Source organism: Aspergillus terreus, genomic scaffold, assembly GCF_000149615.1.
Source record: "Aspergillus terreus NIH2624 scaffold_1 genomic scaffold, whole genome shotgun sequence".
Classification (NCBI taxonomy): Eukaryota; Fungi; Ascomycota; class Eurotiomycetes; order Eurotiales; family Aspergillaceae; genus Aspergillus; species Aspergillus terreus.
In genome coordinates, this window is record NT_165972.1 from 477,009 (window position 1) to 495,485 (window position 18,477).

The 18,477-nt window shown below is 55.5% G+C and overlaps 9 protein-coding genes across 9 annotated transcripts; 5 read left to right on the forward strand and 4 right to left on the reverse strand.

Moving 5' to 3' along the window:
- Nucleotides 1–928: 928 nt before the first annotated feature.
- On the forward strand, nucleotides 929–2,594 carry ATEG_00163 (adenosylhomocysteinase; the record flags this gene model as incomplete). Its single annotated transcript, XM_001210249.1, has 7 exons — nucleotides 929–967; nucleotides 1,020–1,152; nucleotides 1,207–1,333; nucleotides 1,384–1,694; nucleotides 1,792–2,046; nucleotides 2,096–2,531; nucleotides 2,582–2,594. The coding sequence occupies 7 exons, from the start codon at nucleotides 929–931 to the stop codon at nucleotides 2,592–2,594; spliced, it is 1,314 nt and encodes a 437-aa protein (XP_001210249.1).
- A 515-nt stretch (nucleotides 2,595–3,109) lies between these two features.
- Nucleotides 3,110–3,614, reverse strand: ATEG_00164 (uncharacterized protein; the record flags this gene model as incomplete). Its single annotated transcript, XM_001210250.1, has 2 exons — nucleotides 3,110–3,161; nucleotides 3,307–3,614. 2 exons carry the CDS (start codon nucleotides 3,612–3,614, stop codon nucleotides 3,110–3,112), a joined length of 360 nt encoding a protein of 119 aa, XP_001210250.1.
- Nucleotides 3,615–4,423: 809 nt separating this feature from the next.
- On the reverse strand, nucleotides 4,424–5,384 carry ATEG_00165 (uncharacterized protein; the record flags this gene model as incomplete). Its single annotated transcript, XM_001210251.1, has 2 exons — nucleotides 4,424–4,948; nucleotides 5,007–5,384. The coding sequence occupies 2 exons, from the start codon at nucleotides 5,382–5,384 to the stop codon at nucleotides 4,424–4,426; spliced, it is 903 nt and encodes a 300-aa protein (XP_001210251.1).
- Nucleotides 5,385–7,489: 2,105 nt separating this feature from the next.
- Nucleotides 7,490–8,349, forward strand: ATEG_00166 (carbonic anhydrase family protein; the record flags this gene model as incomplete). Its single annotated transcript, XM_001210252.1, has 2 exons — nucleotides 7,490–7,928; nucleotides 7,979–8,349. The coding sequence occupies 2 exons, from the start codon at nucleotides 7,490–7,492 to the stop codon at nucleotides 8,347–8,349; spliced, it is 810 nt and encodes a 269-aa protein (XP_001210252.1).
- Nucleotides 8,350–8,440: 91 nt separating this feature from the next.
- ATEG_00167 (putative MFS monocarboxylate transporter) lies at nucleotides 8,441–9,781 on the reverse strand (the record flags this gene model as incomplete). The annotated part of the gene is made up of 2 exons (XM_001210253.1): nucleotides 8,441–9,561; nucleotides 9,610–9,781. 2 exons carry the CDS (start codon nucleotides 9,779–9,781, stop codon nucleotides 8,441–8,443), a joined length of 1,293 nt encoding a protein of 430 aa, XP_001210253.1.
- A 496-nt stretch (nucleotides 9,782–10,277) lies between these two features.
- ATEG_00168 (tetratricopeptide repeat protein) lies at nucleotides 10,278–11,953 on the forward strand (the record flags this gene model as incomplete). Its single annotated transcript, XM_001210254.1, has 2 exons — nucleotides 10,278–11,796; nucleotides 11,883–11,953. The coding sequence occupies 2 exons, from the start codon at nucleotides 10,278–10,280 to the stop codon at nucleotides 11,951–11,953; spliced, it is 1,590 nt and encodes a 529-aa protein (XP_001210254.1).
- A 447-nt stretch (nucleotides 11,954–12,400) lies between these two features.
- On the reverse strand, nucleotides 12,401–14,326 carry ATEG_00169 (hybrid sensor histidine kinase/response regulator; the record flags this gene model as incomplete). Its single annotated transcript, XM_001210255.1, has 1 exon — nucleotides 12,401–14,326. One exon carries the CDS (start codon nucleotides 14,324–14,326, stop codon nucleotides 12,401–12,403), a length of 1,926 nt encoding a protein of 641 aa, XP_001210255.1.
- Nucleotides 14,327–15,173: 847 nt separating this feature from the next.
- On the forward strand, nucleotides 15,174–16,273 carry ATEG_00170 (SDR family oxidoreductase; the record flags this gene model as incomplete). Its single annotated transcript, XM_001210256.1, has 4 exons — nucleotides 15,174–15,225; nucleotides 15,290–16,045; nucleotides 16,152–16,190; nucleotides 16,251–16,273. 4 exons carry the CDS (start codon nucleotides 15,174–15,176, stop codon nucleotides 16,271–16,273), a joined length of 870 nt encoding a protein of 289 aa, XP_001210256.1.
- A 244-nt stretch (nucleotides 16,274–16,517) lies between these two features.
- On the forward strand, nucleotides 16,518–17,489 carry ATEG_00171 (alpha/beta hydrolase; the record flags this gene model as incomplete). Its single annotated transcript, XM_001210257.1, has 1 exon — nucleotides 16,518–17,489. The coding sequence occupies one exon, from the start codon at nucleotides 16,518–16,520 to the stop codon at nucleotides 17,487–17,489; it is 972 nt and encodes a 323-aa protein (XP_001210257.1).
- Nucleotides 17,490–18,477: the final 988 nt, after the last annotated feature.

The following is an 18,477-nucleotide window of genomic DNA, read 5'->3' on the forward strand; positions in this document are numbered from 1 at the left end:
GATCGATGTAGATTGAATGACTTACAGTATTCTTGCATGCCTGATTGGCTATTTTATCGCCTCCCTTGACCTGACACGAAGTCCCTGCGATCGTGATCTCGTTCTGTGCAGGGACCGCCATTGCAAAAGGGACAAGGGCGAGGGATGTGGTGAGAAGGTATACGAATTTCATCGTGAGGTTGGTTGCGTAATTGAGGGTTATTATAGAGTGTCTTGCTCATAGGCTGGGAGTAGAGAAGTTCAAGGTAGAGGGAGCCCCTTGATACGGCGATGTGCAGGTGAGGCCAACATTCCTGCATCCGAGTTTATTCCGACAGTCGGTCACGATGGAGCATACTAGTACTAAGTGGATATATGGTAGACACCCATTCTCCCATTGTGAAGCTGAGATTGATTCTGGCAGACTTCAAATTATCCACGTGTTTGTTTATCTGCATACCGGCCTTAGAAGGGGGCCTGAATGGACCACTGGTAGTATTTCACCGATGTCTCAGCTAATGCAACCCTTTCAAACACCCTCGATATTATGAGGCATATTATCGATCCAAAATATGCCCTCCAATTGACATGTTTGAAGCGTTGTTGTGGTCTGATGTGAGATGTGAGATGCAGACTGTGTTCTGGCATTACGCTGGATGTGGTGCAAAATATATGGGGAGAGACGGTAAGACTGGTAATGCCCATACGACCCCTGCCAACGAGGGGCAGCCGACGGTAAGAATGGTAAGATTGGCCCCGCTGCAAATCCTGCGGGGCTTTTCTTCTCCCCCTCTTTCTTCTCTCCCTCTTATTTTTCTCTTCCTCTTCCATCCTCCTCTCACTCCCTTTCACTCGATCCATCCTCTGTACGTTATATCCCACCCACCCTTCTCGAATTGATCATTCTAACCTCCTCCAGTCTCCTCCATCTCATTCTCCATCACTCACCATGGCTGCCCCCGCTCAGAAGTTCAAGGTCGCCGACCTCGTACGTGTTTTCACCGCTCCTCGCTCCTCCTCCGACTGCTGACACCTTTCAGTCTCTGGCCGCTTTCGGTCGCCGTGAGATCGAAATCGCTGAGATTGAGATGCCTGGTCTCATGGCCATCCGCAAGAGATACGCCGCTGACCAGCCCCTCAAGGGCGCCCGCATTGCCGGTTGTCTGCACATGAGTATGTGTTCTGTGCTACACCAGCTTTCGTCCGAACTTCCCTGACCTCCCTTAGCCATCCAGACTGCCGTCCTCATCGAGACCCTCGTCGCTCTTGGTGCTGAGGTCACCTGGACCAGCTGCAACATTTTCTCCACCCAGGACCACGCCGCTGCCGCCATTGCCGCCGCCGGTGTCCCTGTGTAAGTCTCCGAACAGCCCTTCATGATCAACCCACGCTAACCTGTCGAAGTTTTGCCTGGAAGGGTGAGACCGAGGAGGAGTACAACTGGTGCTTGGAGCAGCAGCTCGTCTCCTTCAAGGATGGCCAGAAGCTCAACCTCATCCTTGACGACGGTGGTGACCTCACCTCCCTCGTCCACACCAAGTACCCCGAGATGCTCCAGGGCTGCTACGGTCTGTCTGAGGAGACCACCACTGGTGTCCACCACCTCTACAAGATGATGAAGGAGGGCAAGCTGCTTGTTCCCGCCATCAACGTCAACGATTCCGTCACCAAGTCCAAGTTTGACAACCTGTACGGTTGCCGCGAGTCGCTCATTGGTACCACCCCCCTTACCCCCTTCCCTCACACAAAAAAAGGGCAATGCTGACCTCCCCACGGACGGTATCAAGCGCGCGACGGACGTCATGGTGGCAGGCAAGGTCGCTGTCGTCGCTGGTTATGGAGATGTTGGCAAGGGTTGTGCGCAGGCTCTCCACAGCATGGGTGCGCGGGTTCTGGTGACCGAAATCGACCCCATCAACGCCCTCCAGGCCGCCGTTCAGGGTTACGAGGTCACTACTATGGAGGAGGCTGCTCCTCTGGGTCAGATCTTCGTCACCACCACTGGTTGCCGTGATATCCTCGTCGGCAAGCACTTCGAAGTGATGCGCAACGACGCCATTGTTTGCAGTAAGTTTTCTGGCTTCGATCAATCCCACGTGAGTACTAACATGAGCAGACATCGGCCACTTCGATATTGAGATTGACGTTGCCTGGCTCAAGGCCAATGCCAAGTCTGTCCAGAACATCAAGCCTCAGGTTGACCGTTATACTATGGCCAACGGACGCCATATCATTCTGCTGGCTGAGGGACGTCTGGTCAACCTTGGCTGTGCCACCGGTCACTCCTCTTTCGTCATGTCCTGCTCTTTCTCCAACCAGGTGCTCGCTCAGATCGCCCTCTTCAAGGCCGAGGACGCCGCTTTCGGCCAGAAGTACGTCGAGTTCGGTGCCACCGGCAAGAAGCCCGTTGGCGTCTATGTCCTTCCCAAGGTCCTGGATGAGCAGGTTGCTCTGCTCCACCTCGAGCACGTCAACGCCAAGCTGTCCAAGCTTACCCCCGTCCAGGCCGAGTACCTTGGTCTCGGTGCGAACGGTCCTTACAAGGCCGAGCAGTACGTTCCGTCCGAACTTCCGCATACTGAGCCTGGCTAACGTTCTCTAGCTACCGCTACTAAATTCGTCGTTTCTGTTCGTTGTTGATTTGGTATACCCTTGGGCCTAGATTTTTTCAACATATCACGATGTTACGACTAACATAAAGAGTTCTGTATCAACTTGGAGCTCAAAAGATTTGTCTTCAACGGCAATAAAAGTGGCATATATGGGGTTCTCAGGGCAGTGTTTTGGTTGCACGGCGGGACCTTTGGGAGTATTTTGCATTCAACAGTGCGTACTAGGGATGTTACGATAAATTAGACACTGTCTTGCCATAATCAATAAATCTATTGTCAGTTGACACTGTCTTGTTTATTCATTTTATTCACCATATGGGATCAACACTAGGTGCTTTCGACTGCGTCTTAAATTTTGGCCGTCACACCTTCAGTCTCGGCAATGCGCACCACATACTTGACGGCACTGGCCTTGCCCCCTTTCAGATCCGTCAACGCCTGCTGTAATCCACCCAGTCCACCGGGGACGACCACATGCGGATGGGGTTTGAACCACCCATCCCGCAGGCCCTTTCCAATCAGCCGGAAAAACACATGCCCGAAGTCCTGGTCCTCCGGCGTGCCATGCACCTCCCCGACAGTCAGGGTCTCCAGCTGCACAGTGTCGGGAATCTCCGGGTTCTTTTTCGGGGGAAGGACTAGTGCAATCTTCCCCCCGGGAGCGATGACGCGCGACAGATTGACGTAGCTCCCATTCTCACTGACAGCGTCATACGCAACCTTCACCTCATCTTGCCCGACAGCCGCCAGTGCCGCCCGGATACCAGAGATCACGGCATCATCACCCTGGCGGTAGTCGATCACGGAATCACCCTTGCTGCGGTCAAGCAGCCCCTCGACGAAGGGGATACCGCGGCCGGCGACAGCGATGATGGGGTGGATGTTGCTGCGGCGGGCGAGCTGGATAGCGTAGGCGCCAACGGCGGAGGCACCACCGTAGATGACCAGGGGCAGCGGGGAGGTCGCGGGCTGCCAGGGCACCGGCAGACGGAGATGTTGGTACAGGGCGACGGCGGAGGTCATGGCGGCCAGGGGAATGGTGGCTGCTTCTGTTCACGTTATAGCAGCTGTGGGAGAATTGGCGCTGATAGACCGGGAATACTATGTACCTTCGAAGGAGATGTTGTGGGGGATATGGAAGGTCGTATGCTGCCAGCTAATGGCGTACTCGGCGAAGCTGCCGCTCGGCTTCATCATCTCGTGAAAGGCGGCGACGCGATCACCGGGCTTGAACTCGGTGACGTTTGCGCCGACGGAGGTCACGATGCCGGCGATGTCGTCGCCCGGGTTGGAGGGGGAGTTGGTCCATTCTGGGACTTTCCTGGGATTTGTTAGTGTTGTGCTGCACTGCGGTGTATGTGGTGTAGATAGTGGGTATTGGTACCAGTCTTTAGGATTCGTGCCCGAGACGACGACCTGGATGAGGACCTGGTCTGGCTCGGGGACGGGGATGGGGGCATCGGTGATGGTCACTGTCGGACCGGGGGCGACGATGGCTTCTTTCATGGTGGATGAGCTGCTTGGGGGAGTAGTACCGTAGTAAGGTAGGTTTGGGGACTAATTCTACTAATTTATACAACATGTATAACGGCAATGTGCTGATTTCAAATCATTATCAAATCAAGGTGGCAAGGTGGAGCTATCCATGCCGCGGCTATACATGGTGGGCTATGCATTCATGAATGCATAAATGGTTCTGCGATTACAAGCTGGATTAGAAGAGAAGGATAGCTCTAGTTGCTTTTGGATGGTTCGAGGATGGACATGAGCATGTAGTGACCAACAGGCATTCTCATCCAACACCAGATAGAATTGAGTATGGAAAGAAAGATCTACTTTTGATCTTCCGGCTGATCCGGGTACCGGCTAACCTGACAGTCGTATAGATCAATCCAGAACATAATATCCTGAAGTCTCTCTTCGCTTAGAGAGGCCTTCACAAAATGCTCTCTTTGGGGCGTCCGAATCCTCCGGTGAACCTCGCCGGCCGTCTTCCAGCCGAAGAATCCAGCCATCTCCCAATCGATTAGTCCCACAATCTGGTCGTTATCAACGATACAATTGGATTGAGTCAAGTCGTTATGCATAAAGCTCAAGTCTGGGTCGGTATTCCTATCTGAAAAGATAATCCCGCCTTCCAGAGGATTGATCCGACCGTTGCTGAGAATGTTCAGATCTTGCACAACATGGGACCGAACCCGGCATCCATCGGGAGGCTTGATAATATGGAGCTGACGGAGGATCCCTCTTGCCTGCTCTTTAAAGGACTCCTTTTGGCCTTGGGAAAGATACGGCCATGCAACACACAGCGCAACACCCGGGAGTCTTTCTTGGATCAGCACTTGGCGGCCCCGGATCTAGGAGGTGTCAGTTGTCGGGTACGAATATATAGGAGAGCACCTCAAGGATCATTACCTTGCCAGCAAAGTAGATTTCCGGTACTCTGATATTCCCGAGGACATTTTTGGCAATCGAGATGGCCTCGACTTCATTAGCATCGGCGAAGGAATAATCGTTTTCGGGTGTGTCATGGAGATGGCCTGATTTGACGATGACACTTCCCAGGGCGAACACATCGCGACCCCCTTCGTCTGCAGGATAGATTCGCGTCGATTCATCACAGAGACTCACTACTGACTCCCAGTATTGCGTTGCATCTGAGGATTGGGAGCCGATATGCTCGGGTTTTACACGGAAATCGCCTGGTTTGGGGCGATACCGTCCATAAAGCGGGATGTCGGCGTACAAGTCAGTGGGCGGGATATGTTCTGGTTCAGTTGCATATGGGTTCATTGTCGGCTCAAGACATAGCATATGCGAGGTTCTAAGTGGAAGGATGTACGGGTCTCTTGAAGTTTTGAGATCTTGATTCCATAAAGCAAGGGAGGGTTTATGCGCGCACGGTCAGCAAATAAACAACTCGGTGATTACGCAGAGAGGTTCTTTGTTCTGCCACTGGATATTAGTTGTCAATGATATCTTGAGGTTTCACTAGGAGGGCAATCTAGTGGTTTTCGCGGCAATATATAATGATCTATGATATGTATCACATACTGTTGATGGACCAAGGAGATGCATCTGGTGGGTGTATTATTACCTAGTATATATTCAGCAATTACCCAACCTAAGGAAGTCTTTCAAGGACAGGTCTTCTCAGAGTAGAGGCAGTGAATAACCAGCGTTTGCCTATCTACACACCACACGTCCAAGTGCGCGCACTTGACACAGGGAACCAGATTCTTCGAACTACGGAAGATAGTCGAGATGTCTGGGGATACTGTTTCGTCTTAAAAGGTAGGTAGTACTTATTTCGCCGGGCCCAAATCAACGTAGCGACCTGGAAAAAAAGAAATTATCGGGTCTGAGGGCCCATGAGTCAGTTCAAGTCCTCTTGTTGCCTTGGTGTGTGTATGTCCTCCAGGGACCAGGGAAGGCTGTTGCAATGTCTATGGCTGACCTGCTGCGAGCCATTGTGCATATGAAATAAGCAGATGGACAGGCCCTGTTATATACCCATATGCCTCCAATGAAAACCCTTCTTCAGCCCACAAGACTTGATTTCATATTAATCTATTCTATATTCTGTTTTCTCTCCGAAAAGGGGCTGCGGGAGGGGCGTAACTAACGATAGCTTGATCATGATGCATACTTTCAACAGACAAAATATAACTGACATGACTCCCTGCTAGAGCTTTACCCTAAACCAAAGAATTGGAAGTAGACTATTTTCCAGACAAATATCAACTTCTTCTCTTCTCTTCTTCCCTGGCATCACCGACTTTAATGGATGGCGGAAACAATTTCCGGCTCCTTGCATGCCGTGGTTAGGGCTTGAGTCCCATGTGTCCAGCCCACGCTAAGCCGGCTGACGCAAATTGGCGAGGCTTGACCGTCGCTTAGCGCTGCTTAGCGCATCCTGCGGAGCATCTCGGCATATCTCTGGACATACCTAATAGTTCATACGAGGACCCCATCCCCTGGAAGGATCGATCTGTCCATCCGCTCCATTGGAACGGATCGAACCATCCAATTTTCCGATTCATGTCCATTGTCTCTCCACAGTCTCCAGATGCCATAGTGACCCGGCATGGCTGCCCCAGTTGGCCGGCACGCCGGCTTCCTCCGCCAGCTGCTCTGAAAAGTCTTCAGGATGTTCCCATGGCAGTGCTCTGGAGAAGGATCCTCAGCTAGCCTCCACAAGATGCGTCTTCTCCTGCAGGGGACTTCACCCATTCCAGTTCCCAGGTGTTTCATGTCAATATGTACATGGGCCACGAGACAAACCCTCCCTGTCGACCTGTCTCTCCTACGAAGTAATCCCTTATTGGGATCGTCAAATACGTCCCTCGCAGCTACCGAGGCGGAGCTGAACAAATTGCCGCTGGGTTTGTGTCTACGAAAGAATCCCAGGATCCACTGGACCCATGTTTTAATCGCTTCCTTCATCCTTTCCCTGCCGTCGGGACCAATCCGGGACCAGCGAGCATGCGATCAGCTCCGAGATCCGTCTACTATCCCTCACAGGGACCGTAGCCAGGTTCGTCAGGCGCATTGCTGAATCGTACCTCGTTGATCTCTGTCCCTGTCGAGCCTGGCTCGCACTGAGAGCGGAGAATCTCAACAAGCGCTAGCCATATCCAGGGCGGCGGAGCCATAGGATGTGAAAACAATGGATACACACATGGACACGGCATGGAAAGGGGCATCAGCCCCGACAAGCGAGGGTATCGCGTGCCGAATGACGGAGCAGGAGTGCACAGTGGGCATATCGACCAGAAATGACCGGGAGACACTTAAAAGGGTGGCTGTCTCCCTCGACTTCCCCGTTGATCATCCACCCACTCCTTTGTCAATCATTCTGACTCGCTCTTTGATATATCACTTTCATTTTTTACACCATGAAGCTCACTGCTGCCGTTCTCTCCCTGGCTGTGGCCGCCTCGGCCTCTTGCATCCGCCATGCCCGTCGGGCTGACGGCGTCGTTGAGACCAACTCCTATAACTACACCGAGATGGGCGGTCCGCTGAACTGGTACGGCCTGGACCCCGAGGCCAACTCTGCCTGCGCCACGGGCAAGCACCAGTCCCCCATCGTCATCCACTCCGAGGACATCGACTATGTCTCCCCGGGATCCCTGAAGTTCGACATCCCCAAGGCCGACTACGCCAAGTTTGAGAACCTTGGGTCCGGCCTCGAGGTCGTTCTGACCAACGGATCTCTCACTGTGGGCAACAAGAGCCTTCCCCTGGCCCAGTTCCACTTCCATACCCCCAGCGAGCACCGCGTCAACGACGAGTACTATCCCATGGAGGTTCACTTTGTGTTCCAAAACAAGGGTATGCAGCGTCCCATGCACTCTACAAGTATCAACCCTAACATCGTATAGCCAAAGACACCGCCGTCGTCGGCTTCTTCTTCCAGCTCTCCGAGCTCGGATACTCCGTCCCCCTGTTCGACACCATCTTCGACCACGTTCTCGAGATCGAGGAGCCTGGTGCCTTCACCCACACCGGGGAGATGGACTTCGCCGGCCTGACCCACCACCTCTACATGCATGGCATCTACCAGTACTCTGGCTCCCTGACCACCCCTCCCTGCTCCGAGGACGTCGCCTGGTACCTGAGCACCGAGCCCCTGCCCCTGACCGTCCAGGACTACAACAAGGTCAAGAAGGTGCTCAAGTACAACGCGCGCTACACACAGAACGCCCTGGGCGAGGACAACCTCCTCGAGGTGGCGGCCAAGAGCCTCAACTAGACATGGCGTTGGGTTGTGATATTAGGTTGTTGCAAGATCTAGATCCACATGTATTATATCTACGTTAGTATTTAATAGACAACATCTACATCTACACCTTCACCCTCCACCTCCACTTCCAATCCAACAACGCCCACCGCGCCAACACAACACTCGCCAGCCCGACCACCAGCACCGCCGAATAAAACCCCACCAGCACCTGCGGCGTCGTCGCCTGCAGCAGCTCCCCCCCAACCGGCACGGTGACCAGCACCCCAAACGCCGCAACACAGTACACCGTGCCATAGAACCGGCCGTACTCCTCCGCCCGGCACAGCTGGCCCGCACACACCGGCGCCAGCGACAACCACCCGCCGGACCCGAAGCCAAACACCGCAACAACGGCATACAGGGTCGCCTCGTCGCGCGATCCGATCGGCAGCCACACGGCCGCCATCACCACCAGCGTGGCCACCACCAGCGCAAGCAGGATATTAAACCGGCCAAGGAGGTCCGCCGCGAAGCCGGGCAGCACGCGGCCCAGCAGACTCATGCCGTTGAGCACGGTGAGCGCGTAGAACTGGACGTCCGTGGGGAGCCCCGCGTACCGCACATACGTGGGGAGCAGCGCCGCGCAGCCGAAGATGATAAACTCGAAGGCGAACACGCCCGTCGCCAGGAAACACAGGCGCGGCGAGCGGAACGCGCGGAGGTCGATGGTTGCGCGGCGGTGCGGGCTGGCCGGGAGGCGCCCCTTGACGAGGACGATGCCGAGGAGGTAGGCGGCCAGGGCGATGAAGGCGATTAGCCGCATGGACCAGGCCCAGCCGTGCGCGGCGAAGGAGGACCGCAGGATGAGCGGGATGAGGGCGCCGCCGGCGGAGGAGCCGGCCATGCAGATGCCCGAGGCGAGGGCGCGGCGGCGGTCGAACCAGTGGCTGAGCACGCTGATGGCGACGGTGGAGAGGATGGCGGCGGACACGCCGCCGAGGAGGCTGAGGGCGAGGAGGAAGTGCCAGTATGCTGTGCACTGGGCGAGCAGCATGTACGAGGCGAAGCTGGCGAGCGAGCCGCCGAGGAGCAGGGCGCGCGGGCCGTAGCGGTCGAACAGGGGGCCGACTTGCACGCCGAGGAAGAGGGTCAGGAAGACGAGGATGGCGGTGATCCAGCCGACGTCGCGCACGCTGTAGGCGGATAGCTGGTGCGTGCTGATGTAGTCTTGCACGGAGCCGACTGGGTCTGTTAGTCGGATTGATTGTTCATGGGATAGGAGGGGCTTACCTGCGGTCTGGAAGCCGAATGATGGGAACATGAGGAGAACAGCGCCCAAGAGGCATGTCCAGGCGTCTTTGCCCCCTTCGGGGAATGCGACGCTGACGCCAGCATTAGATTCATTATCTGGGGGAGCGTTGAACTCGTGGGACAGTTCAATTGTCTCGTTTGGTGATTCCATATTGTGGTGTCGGAGCATATAGATGAAGATGCATAGAATATTGCACTGGACGGTGATTTATACGGTTGGCGTCGGCATGTCAATGTCAACGGAAGGGCGCGGCCAGTAGTGGGTCGATGACTCGTGTTGATGAGTTGATAATAATGTACAATGCAAGTAGAAGTATAGATTGGCAGTAGTTGAGTTGAGGAAGTGATATTGAGCATTGATATCTTGGTTGATGTATATACTCAGTCCTGAGTCAGATACCAAGAGTGTCCATGTATTCTACTACAGCTTTCCTGTGCATATGGGAGACATCAAACTCCAACCAGCTAACTATTCCCTATTTTAAGATATTTACATCTTTATGTTTTTCAGTGACTGCATAAATGCACGTCTCGCACCTCTTGCACCTCTAGTACATAAGCAGGGGTGCCTAAATGACCCCTCACTCCTCCTCTCAAAGGTTACTCTCCCCGCACTCTCCCACCATCATCCCACACTCGCCACCACCATGTCCGATATCCTCCCCAAAGAAACGCCCATTCCAGCGGCTCACGAGTACTTCGATCTCGGCTCCTTCTCTCGTCCGGTCACGACCCAAAACCCTGACGCCCAGATATGGTTCAACCGGGGCCTCATCTGGGCCTACGCCTTCAACCATGAAGAAGCCGCCTTCTGCTTCCGACAGACGATTGCGCACGATCCCACCTGTGTGATGGGCTATTGGGGCGCTGCCTACGCCACCGGTCCGAACTATAACAAGAAATGGGCGGCATTCGACCCAGACGACCTGGGCCGGTCAATTCGAAAGTGCCATCTTCTCGCCCAGGCCGCGGAGCCACATCTCGCTCGCGCATTACCCGTAGAGAGAGCACTGCTCAAAGCTGTACAGAAACGCTTCCCAAGCGACGAGAACACGAGAGAATTTGGCCCCTTCAACAAAGCCTACGCGGCGGCCATGAAGCCCGTCTATGAACAGTTTGGCAAGGATGACTTGGATATTCTCGCTCTGTACGCCGACGCGCTGATGAATATGAGCCCCTGGGGCTTGTACGACGCTCTCACAGGGAAGCCGAATCTGAACACCGCAGTGGTCGAAGTTAAAGCCGTGCTGGAGCGAGGCCTTACATTTCCTGCGTCAAAAAAGCACCCCGGCATTCTCCACATGTATATTCACCTCATGGAAATGTCAGACACCCCCGAAGCGGCCCTGGTCCCGGCAGATCATCTCCGCGATCTCGCTCCCGAGGCCGGGCATATGCCTCACATGCCGTCGCACTTGGACGTCCTTATCGGTGACTACCGCCGTGCGATCGACGGTAACATGAAAGCATCCATCGCCGACGATAAATTCTTCGCCCGTCGCGGGGGAAAGAACTTTTACAGTGTTTATCGCCTCCATGTCTACCACTCCCTGATCTACGCGGCGATGCTCGCCGGACAGTCGCAGGTCGCCCTGGAGTCTACCGACCGCATGGAAGCCACAATTACAGAGGAGTTGCTGCGCATGAAATCGCCCCCGATGATCGAGTGGATGGAGTTCTTCTTATCCCTGCGAGTGCATGTGCTCATCCGGTTCGGCCGCTGGGAGGAACTGAAGCGGCTCACCGTCCCGGAAGACAAAGTCCTCTACTCGGTGACTGTCGCAATAACGCACTATGGAAAAGCCATTGCCTGGGCTGCGACTGGGAATCTGGAGGAGGCTGATCGAGAGCGAGAGCTCTATCACGCTGCGAGCAAGCGTGTTCCGCCGACACGTGTCGACTTTCCAAATAAAATCGTCGACACGCTGAAGGTCGCCACAGCCATGGTCGACGGCGAGGTCGAATACCGCCGAGGAAACTATGATGTAGCCTTTGCTAGGCTCCGCCAGGCCGTGCATGAGGAAGACAACTTGCTGTACTCGGAACCGTGGGGGTGGATGCTGCCCGCGCGACATGCCTACGCGGCGCTGCTGCTTGAACAAGGCCATGTGGCCGAGGCCGCAGAAGTGTATGCCGAGGATCTGGGGTTTTCTGATAAACTTGCGAGTACGCATCGGCATCCGAACAATGTTTGGGCTCTACATGGCTACCATGAGTGTCTGGTGAGGCTGGGACGTCGTGCCGAAGCGCAGATGATTCAACCGCAGCTGAAGGTAGCGTTGGCCGTGGCGGATGTCCCAATCCAGTCGTCTTGCTTCTGTAGACTGGAGACGGTGGGCAGAAAATGCGCAAGCAACAAGGGTGCGTGTCTTTAGCAGCTGGGGTCGAGAACAATGTGATTCGTATCTCGTTACATACAAGGAGTTCATATTACTATGTACCTCGAGCCACCTGACACTAAGTCTGCTGGCGGATAACAGCTGTACATGAAGGAGCGCGTCTATCTCTGTCCTAACATGTTATATTCATGCTTCGTCCGAATATCCGGGAGGCGACGAACCCTGTGTTCGTCGGGGAATCTTCCGTCAAGAAGTACGCCTAATGTATTCGACTTGCACAAGCTTCAGCGGATGGCTGATATGGCTTCTTCCATAGAGGTGACAAGGCGTTGTTGCCTTAGCCCGATCTGTTAAGGCCGTCATCGCTTCTTTTTGCGTCTTTGACGTCTCAAGCTGTCTGAGTTCCAATATCTGGCTCCCAAGGTGCAAGCTCAAGAGTTGCGTCTCGAGGGCGACGCTGATCCATCACTTGACTCCCCAATCAAATGACTTATCTTTTCTGAAAGGTCACGCATTCTGTATGGCTTCTGCACGACGTCGTCCATGCCCGCGTCCAACATTTCCGTCCGTTGCTCGGATCGAACATTGGCCGTCACCCCAAGCACGGGGACATGCTTCGACGTGTCTTTCTCCATATCTCGAATTGCGCGTGTGGCTGCGTTGCCGTCCATCACCGGCATCACCTGGTCCATCAGAATGCAGTCGAATTGCTTCTTCCTGAACTCGTCCAGAGCCTCGCGGCCGTTACTGGCCGGCGTCACGTTGAAACCTAAAGCCCTCAGCTTGCGTGCGACGATCTGCTGATTGATGATATTATCCTCGACGAGCAAGACCTTCTTGCTCTCGGGCTCCGTCTGATTCGAAGAACTGGATTCCACGTCGCTGGCGATCTTGGCTGTATGCTGCGTTCTGCCATCGCTCGTACAATGCGGCGCGACCTCTTCCACATGCGTGACTTCGGGGTTTTCCGGTATCGACGGCTGTGTGAACTTTTTCTGGCCATCGGTTACTTCATTGCTCAGCGACTGGATGTCTCTGCAGAGTTTGTCGATCTCCGCGCTTTCGGGCCCCGACAGCTCACCATCGGATGGCTTCTCGCTGCGGCGGACTGAAAAGAAAAACCCGAAGGTGCTTCCTTCGCCTTCCTTGGAGCTCACCCCGATCTCCCCGCCGTGCAGATGGCACAGCCGTCTGCTGACGTTGAGTCCTAACCCGGACCCACCGTAGATACTCTCCGTCCGCGGGGTGGCCTGGTTGAAGCGCTCGAATAGCCGCTTCTGCGCTTCGTCGCTGATCCCGATCCCCGTGTCCTTGACCGCCACCATGATGTAGACGGGCTCGCCGTCGCCCCATTCGGGGTCTTTGGTTGCGTCCAGCCGCAGTGCATTCTCGTCCGAGTTGAAGAATACGACATTCGGCGGGTACGACGGGGGCCGTTGTTTCGATGCGCCCATGGACACGCGGATCTTCATGTCATTCCCCGACTTGGCCGTGAACTTGATCGCATTCGACACGAGGTTGATGAGCACCTGGCTCATGCGGTCGAGATCCGCCATGACCCAGTCGACGAAGCAGTCCTCGTACGAGTGGTCGAGTTTATACTCAAACGCGATCTTCTGCTTCCGCAGCTCCGGCTTGAACATAGTCAGCGACCGCGCCAGATGGCGGCGCGGCTGCGCCCGACGCGGCGACAGCGTCAGCATCGCCGCATCCAGCTTGGAGAACGTCAAGACATCATCGACGATCTTCTTCTGGTGCGCCACGCACAGGCTGATCGTCTCGGCCGCCTGCGCAATCTCCGCCAGCCGGATCTTCTCGCGCGTGTCCTGGTTGACGGCCTCGAGGATGTCCTCGGTGCAGTGCAGGATGGCGGACAGCGGGTTGCGCACCTCGTGGCTGATCATGTCGATGAACCGCTCCTGCTGCTGCTTGCGCTGCTCGGCCTCCTCCGCGATGCGCTTCTGCGACAGCTCCGCCGACTTCTCCTGCGTGATGTCCGAGATCGTGCAGAGGAACCCGCCGTCCGGGCCGAGGTGGAAGCGCCGCCGCTCCTCGTCGCCCAGCGGCGTGAGGATGAGCAGCCGCCACGGGTAGGGGGGTTTGCGGGTGCGGTATTCGACGCGCAGCGGGTGGCGCGTGCGCACGGCTTCGTGGTAGGCGTGCACGACGTGCTCGTAGTCGTCGGGGTGGATGGCCGATGACCAGGCGTCGAAGGTGCGCGCTGCGGCGCATGTCATCAGCGCGCGGAAGCAGCTGTTCACGAAGACGGTGCCGTCGTCGTGGTCGACGATCGCGACGCCGGTGGGGAGCATGTCTGCCAGCTGCTGCGCGGAGACCGTCGTGTCGATCGCGGCCATGTTGGCTGTCAGTTTGACGCTACCGGCTCGGAGTTTGGTGCCGTGATAGCGCTCGTCTCGGTGGTCGAACAGTATTGATACAGCGGCTGTTCGACCCATAGGCAATCAAAGGCCGCTAACAGCATCAAAAGGTGGAAACTGGTGCTCTGCGCATTGAGAGTTTGGCAAGGAAAGCCATTTCCGCTGTGGATGAAGCATAATGAAGGGGAACCATGTGGTGATATCAGCCCGGGATTTGCGATGACGTCAACACCGTATTTGGTCTCTGGGAGGGCTGCAGTCGGATTTGAGGGGCGGTTCCGATGGAATGGATGGTGGAAGCTCCCCTGGATGAAGTGTGGGTGTTGTCTTTGTCGATATGGATGCATATAGTTAGAGAGTGGTGCGCATGTACTCCATCTATACAGTCTGTCATTGTCGATCTCTCATGAGCTTGAAGGAACGATAATGTATAACGAGAAGAACGCGCTCAGACTATTCAAATAGTCACTGTGTATAGCATCCAGCTATGTATAGCCATCTACTGAATCTTCATCTCCAGCTGTCTGATCCCCCCCCCCTTCTATGTAATGAAGCATTTAAGATGTGCAAGATGTGCCGCCGGAGCCCAAAACGGCAATTTCCCGCCGGTGGACCGCATCGCGACTTTATCCTCTCTTCTGCTCTCTTCTTCTCCATCCGACTCCACTGTCTTCATCTCCGGAGCAATCGTCCTCTGCCAGTTTCCTATAAATCCGCTGCTCCTGGTCGAGTGTCCTCGAGTGCCCTGTTCTTCCCAACTCCCGACCCTCCACCACCAAACATCTAACCTCTCCCCGCCATCTACCCCGCCACCACCCCACACGCAATGGCTCGCGCTCTTGAAGGAAAGTTCGGTATCGTCACCGGCGGATCGCGCGGTATGTCCCATCGTCTCGACTATGGAAAGTACTAGTACGGAGTAATCGTAACTAACCCGCCCAGGCATCGGCGAAGCGATCGCCCGCAACCTCGCCGACAAGGGCTGCAACCTGCTGCTGAACTTCACGTCCGAGTCGTCGCGCGCGCGGACGGACGAGCTCTGCGCCGAGCTGGCGCAGGCCCACTCGATCCGCTGCGTCTCCGTACAGGCGGACCTGTCGCAGGCCGCCGAAGCGACAGCGACCATCCTGGCCGCGGCGAAACAACACTTCACCACCGCGTCAGGCCACTTCCAGATCGACGTGCTGATCAACAACGCCGGCGTGTCGAAAGACCGCTTCCTCAACGACGCAACCAAGGGCCCCATCGACGCGGACTACTTCTCGTGGCACTACACGATCAACGTGCTAGCGCCACTCCTACTGACGCAGGCGTGCGCGCCGTTCCTGCCGACCGACCGCTCCGGCCGCATCGTCAACATCTCCAGCGTGTCGTCGAGTCTGGGCTTCACGGGGCAGTCGGTGTACGGCGGGACGAAGGCGGCGCTGGAGGCGATGACGCGCACGTGGGCGCGCGAGCTGGCCGACCGCGCCACCGTCAATGCCGTCAACCCCGGGCCGGTGATTGGGGATATGTATTTTGCGACGGGGGAGGAGTTCTGGCGGCAGATGCAGGGGTTCCAGGACGCGACGCCGTTGAGTAAGATGCTGGCTGATGATCCGAAGCTGGCCGCGTTGAGCGAGGAGCAGATCCGGTTGATTAATGAGAAGATGGGTGGGCGGAGGCCGGCGTTTACGAGTGAGATTGCGGGTGTTGTTGGTATGTTGTGCACGACGGATGGGCTGTGGTGTACGGGGAGTGTGGTGTGTGCGAACGGGGGGATGCGCATGGGGCCTTAGTATGAGACTGTCTACTATTCTTGCAGCTGAACGAGTCATGAACATTGTCATGCTAAACATGAGACGTAAGCACTAAATTAGTAGTCCAGAATGCTCCTTCTAGCCGCTTACGAATCCTTCAATAGTATTCCAGCACGGAGACTTTTAGTGCACGCTAACATTAGCCCGCATTACAAACGCATCGGACACATTAGTGATCGGTTATCTATACCAAAGGGCAAAAGATGATTAAAATGGGGCCGAAAAGAACGGAGTCGGTAGAATAGAACAAGTGGCTTCATGTATATAAACATGAGGATACGCAGTGCTGTAGACTCCGTCACAACACCACATTCTCTGACTGCAAGACAGCTTCATCTGGAACTATACCCAATCTATACAATCTACTCATCATGCCCTCCATCCTAAGACCACCCCTAAACCCAGAACTCGCCGACGCGCACAAAACCGCTCCCCTCCTCGAAGTCAGCACCCCAGAGCAAAGACACACCTACCGCCAACACATCAACTCCCTCTTCACCGTCGAAAACACCATCAAAGGAAAAGAAACCACCATCTCCTATGAAGAGCGCGACATCCCCGGCCCGGCAGGCCCAATGCGCGCCACCATCTTCCGCCCCAAGCACGCAACCCACCAGCCTGCCGACACCCCAGGCATCCTACACATCCACGGGGGCGGCCTCGCAACCGGCAACCGCTTCCTCGGCCTCACCATGCTCGACTGGGTTGAGACCTTCGGCGCCGTCTGCCTAACAGCCGAGTACCGTCTCGCACCGGAGCACCCGCAGCCCGCAGCGCTGGAGGACAGCTACGCTGCGCTGGAATGGATGAGCGCGCACGCCGCCGAGCTCGGCTTCAACCCGCGCAAACTCGTCGTCTGCGGCGGCTCGGCGGGGGGCAATCTCGCCGCGGGGGTGACGCTGCTCGCGCGCGATCGGTGCGGCCCGCAGATCTGCGGGCAGGTTCTGATGTACCCGTGGGTTGATGATCGTGTGGACGCGCTGTCGATGCGGCAGTTTGGGGATATTGCGCCTGTGACGAGGGCGAATGTGGTGCAGGTTGCGGAGTTTGCGTTCGGGAGGGATAGGGAGTATGCGGATATGTATACGGCACCGGGGCGGGCGGACGATCTGTCGGGCTTGCCGCCGACGTTTGTGGATGTTGGTGAGGCGGATGTGTTCCGTGATCAGGATGTTGCGTATGCGGCGGCGCTGTGGAGGGATGGGGTCTCGACGGAGTTGCATGTGTGGCCGGGGAGTTGGCATGGGTTCGATGTGTTTGTGCCGGATGCGACTGTCAGTATGCGGGCGAGGGCTGCGAGGGCGGAGTGGTTGCGGAAGTTACTTGGTGGTATTGACGGTTGAGATGTGATGGAGATGAAGCAAGAATAGACTATTTTGGATTGCATAGACTGAGAGTACATGTTGTTTTTGCAGTTAGACTTGTTCACTACATCCTGATGGGTATAGAGATAATATAAGGTACTTCATTTACTGCTGGGGTAGCATTTCAAGGAGCTATCTTAGTTAGCGGTTCGACTACGCTACGTACAGGCACCACGTTACGTCAGGAAGGTTGCTTGCAGTGCATATAGAGAATTGGTGAGTATCGAGCCGTATATTAGGCAGTTATCCTCCCCCAACGTCTATGCACGTGTCAAATCCTGATACACGCTGGCTCATAGCTCCATCAATCGTCGACTCCTCGATAATATTTCTCATCCCCTATCACAGTCTCAAGATACCTGAACCCAATGAGAGGTCGTCAGACTTTGACCTGGACACCATCCGCAGTTTGCCTTGTCACCTCCCAGTACCTCGTCGAAGCCACCAAAAACGCTTGCGAGAGGAAGTAGCTGATCATCAGCAGATATGTTGATACTGCGGTGTTCCCATTGTCGAAGATCGAGGCAATTCAAACGAGTTCCACCAGGGGGCTGCCGATATGTCCACGGCGGCTGACCTGGTGGAACATGTATACATTTGCGCATTGTTTTTCTTTCGGGACATTAGCTTCGATCATGACTGAGGCATGAGTTGGAGTGCAGAATACCAGTTACTCAAGGTGTCCGCATTCAATGTATTGGTAATGTGAACCGGATGAGCCGAGGCACAGGAAGGAAAAATCTGTCTAGCGACGGACTAGTCGATGGGCTCATCAAGTCAGAACCTGACGCCCCAGAGTAGGCCATTTTAGCCGTAACAACACAACGACCCTGATGTTTTTGCCCGCAAGTGAACACCATCTATATGTTGTCCTTCCCTCTTTACAGAGAGGACCACTCGACCTCCCTCCGCATCAGCCCGTGTCAGAGCATCTTGATGACACGAGCAATCCCCAGCGAGTCCATTT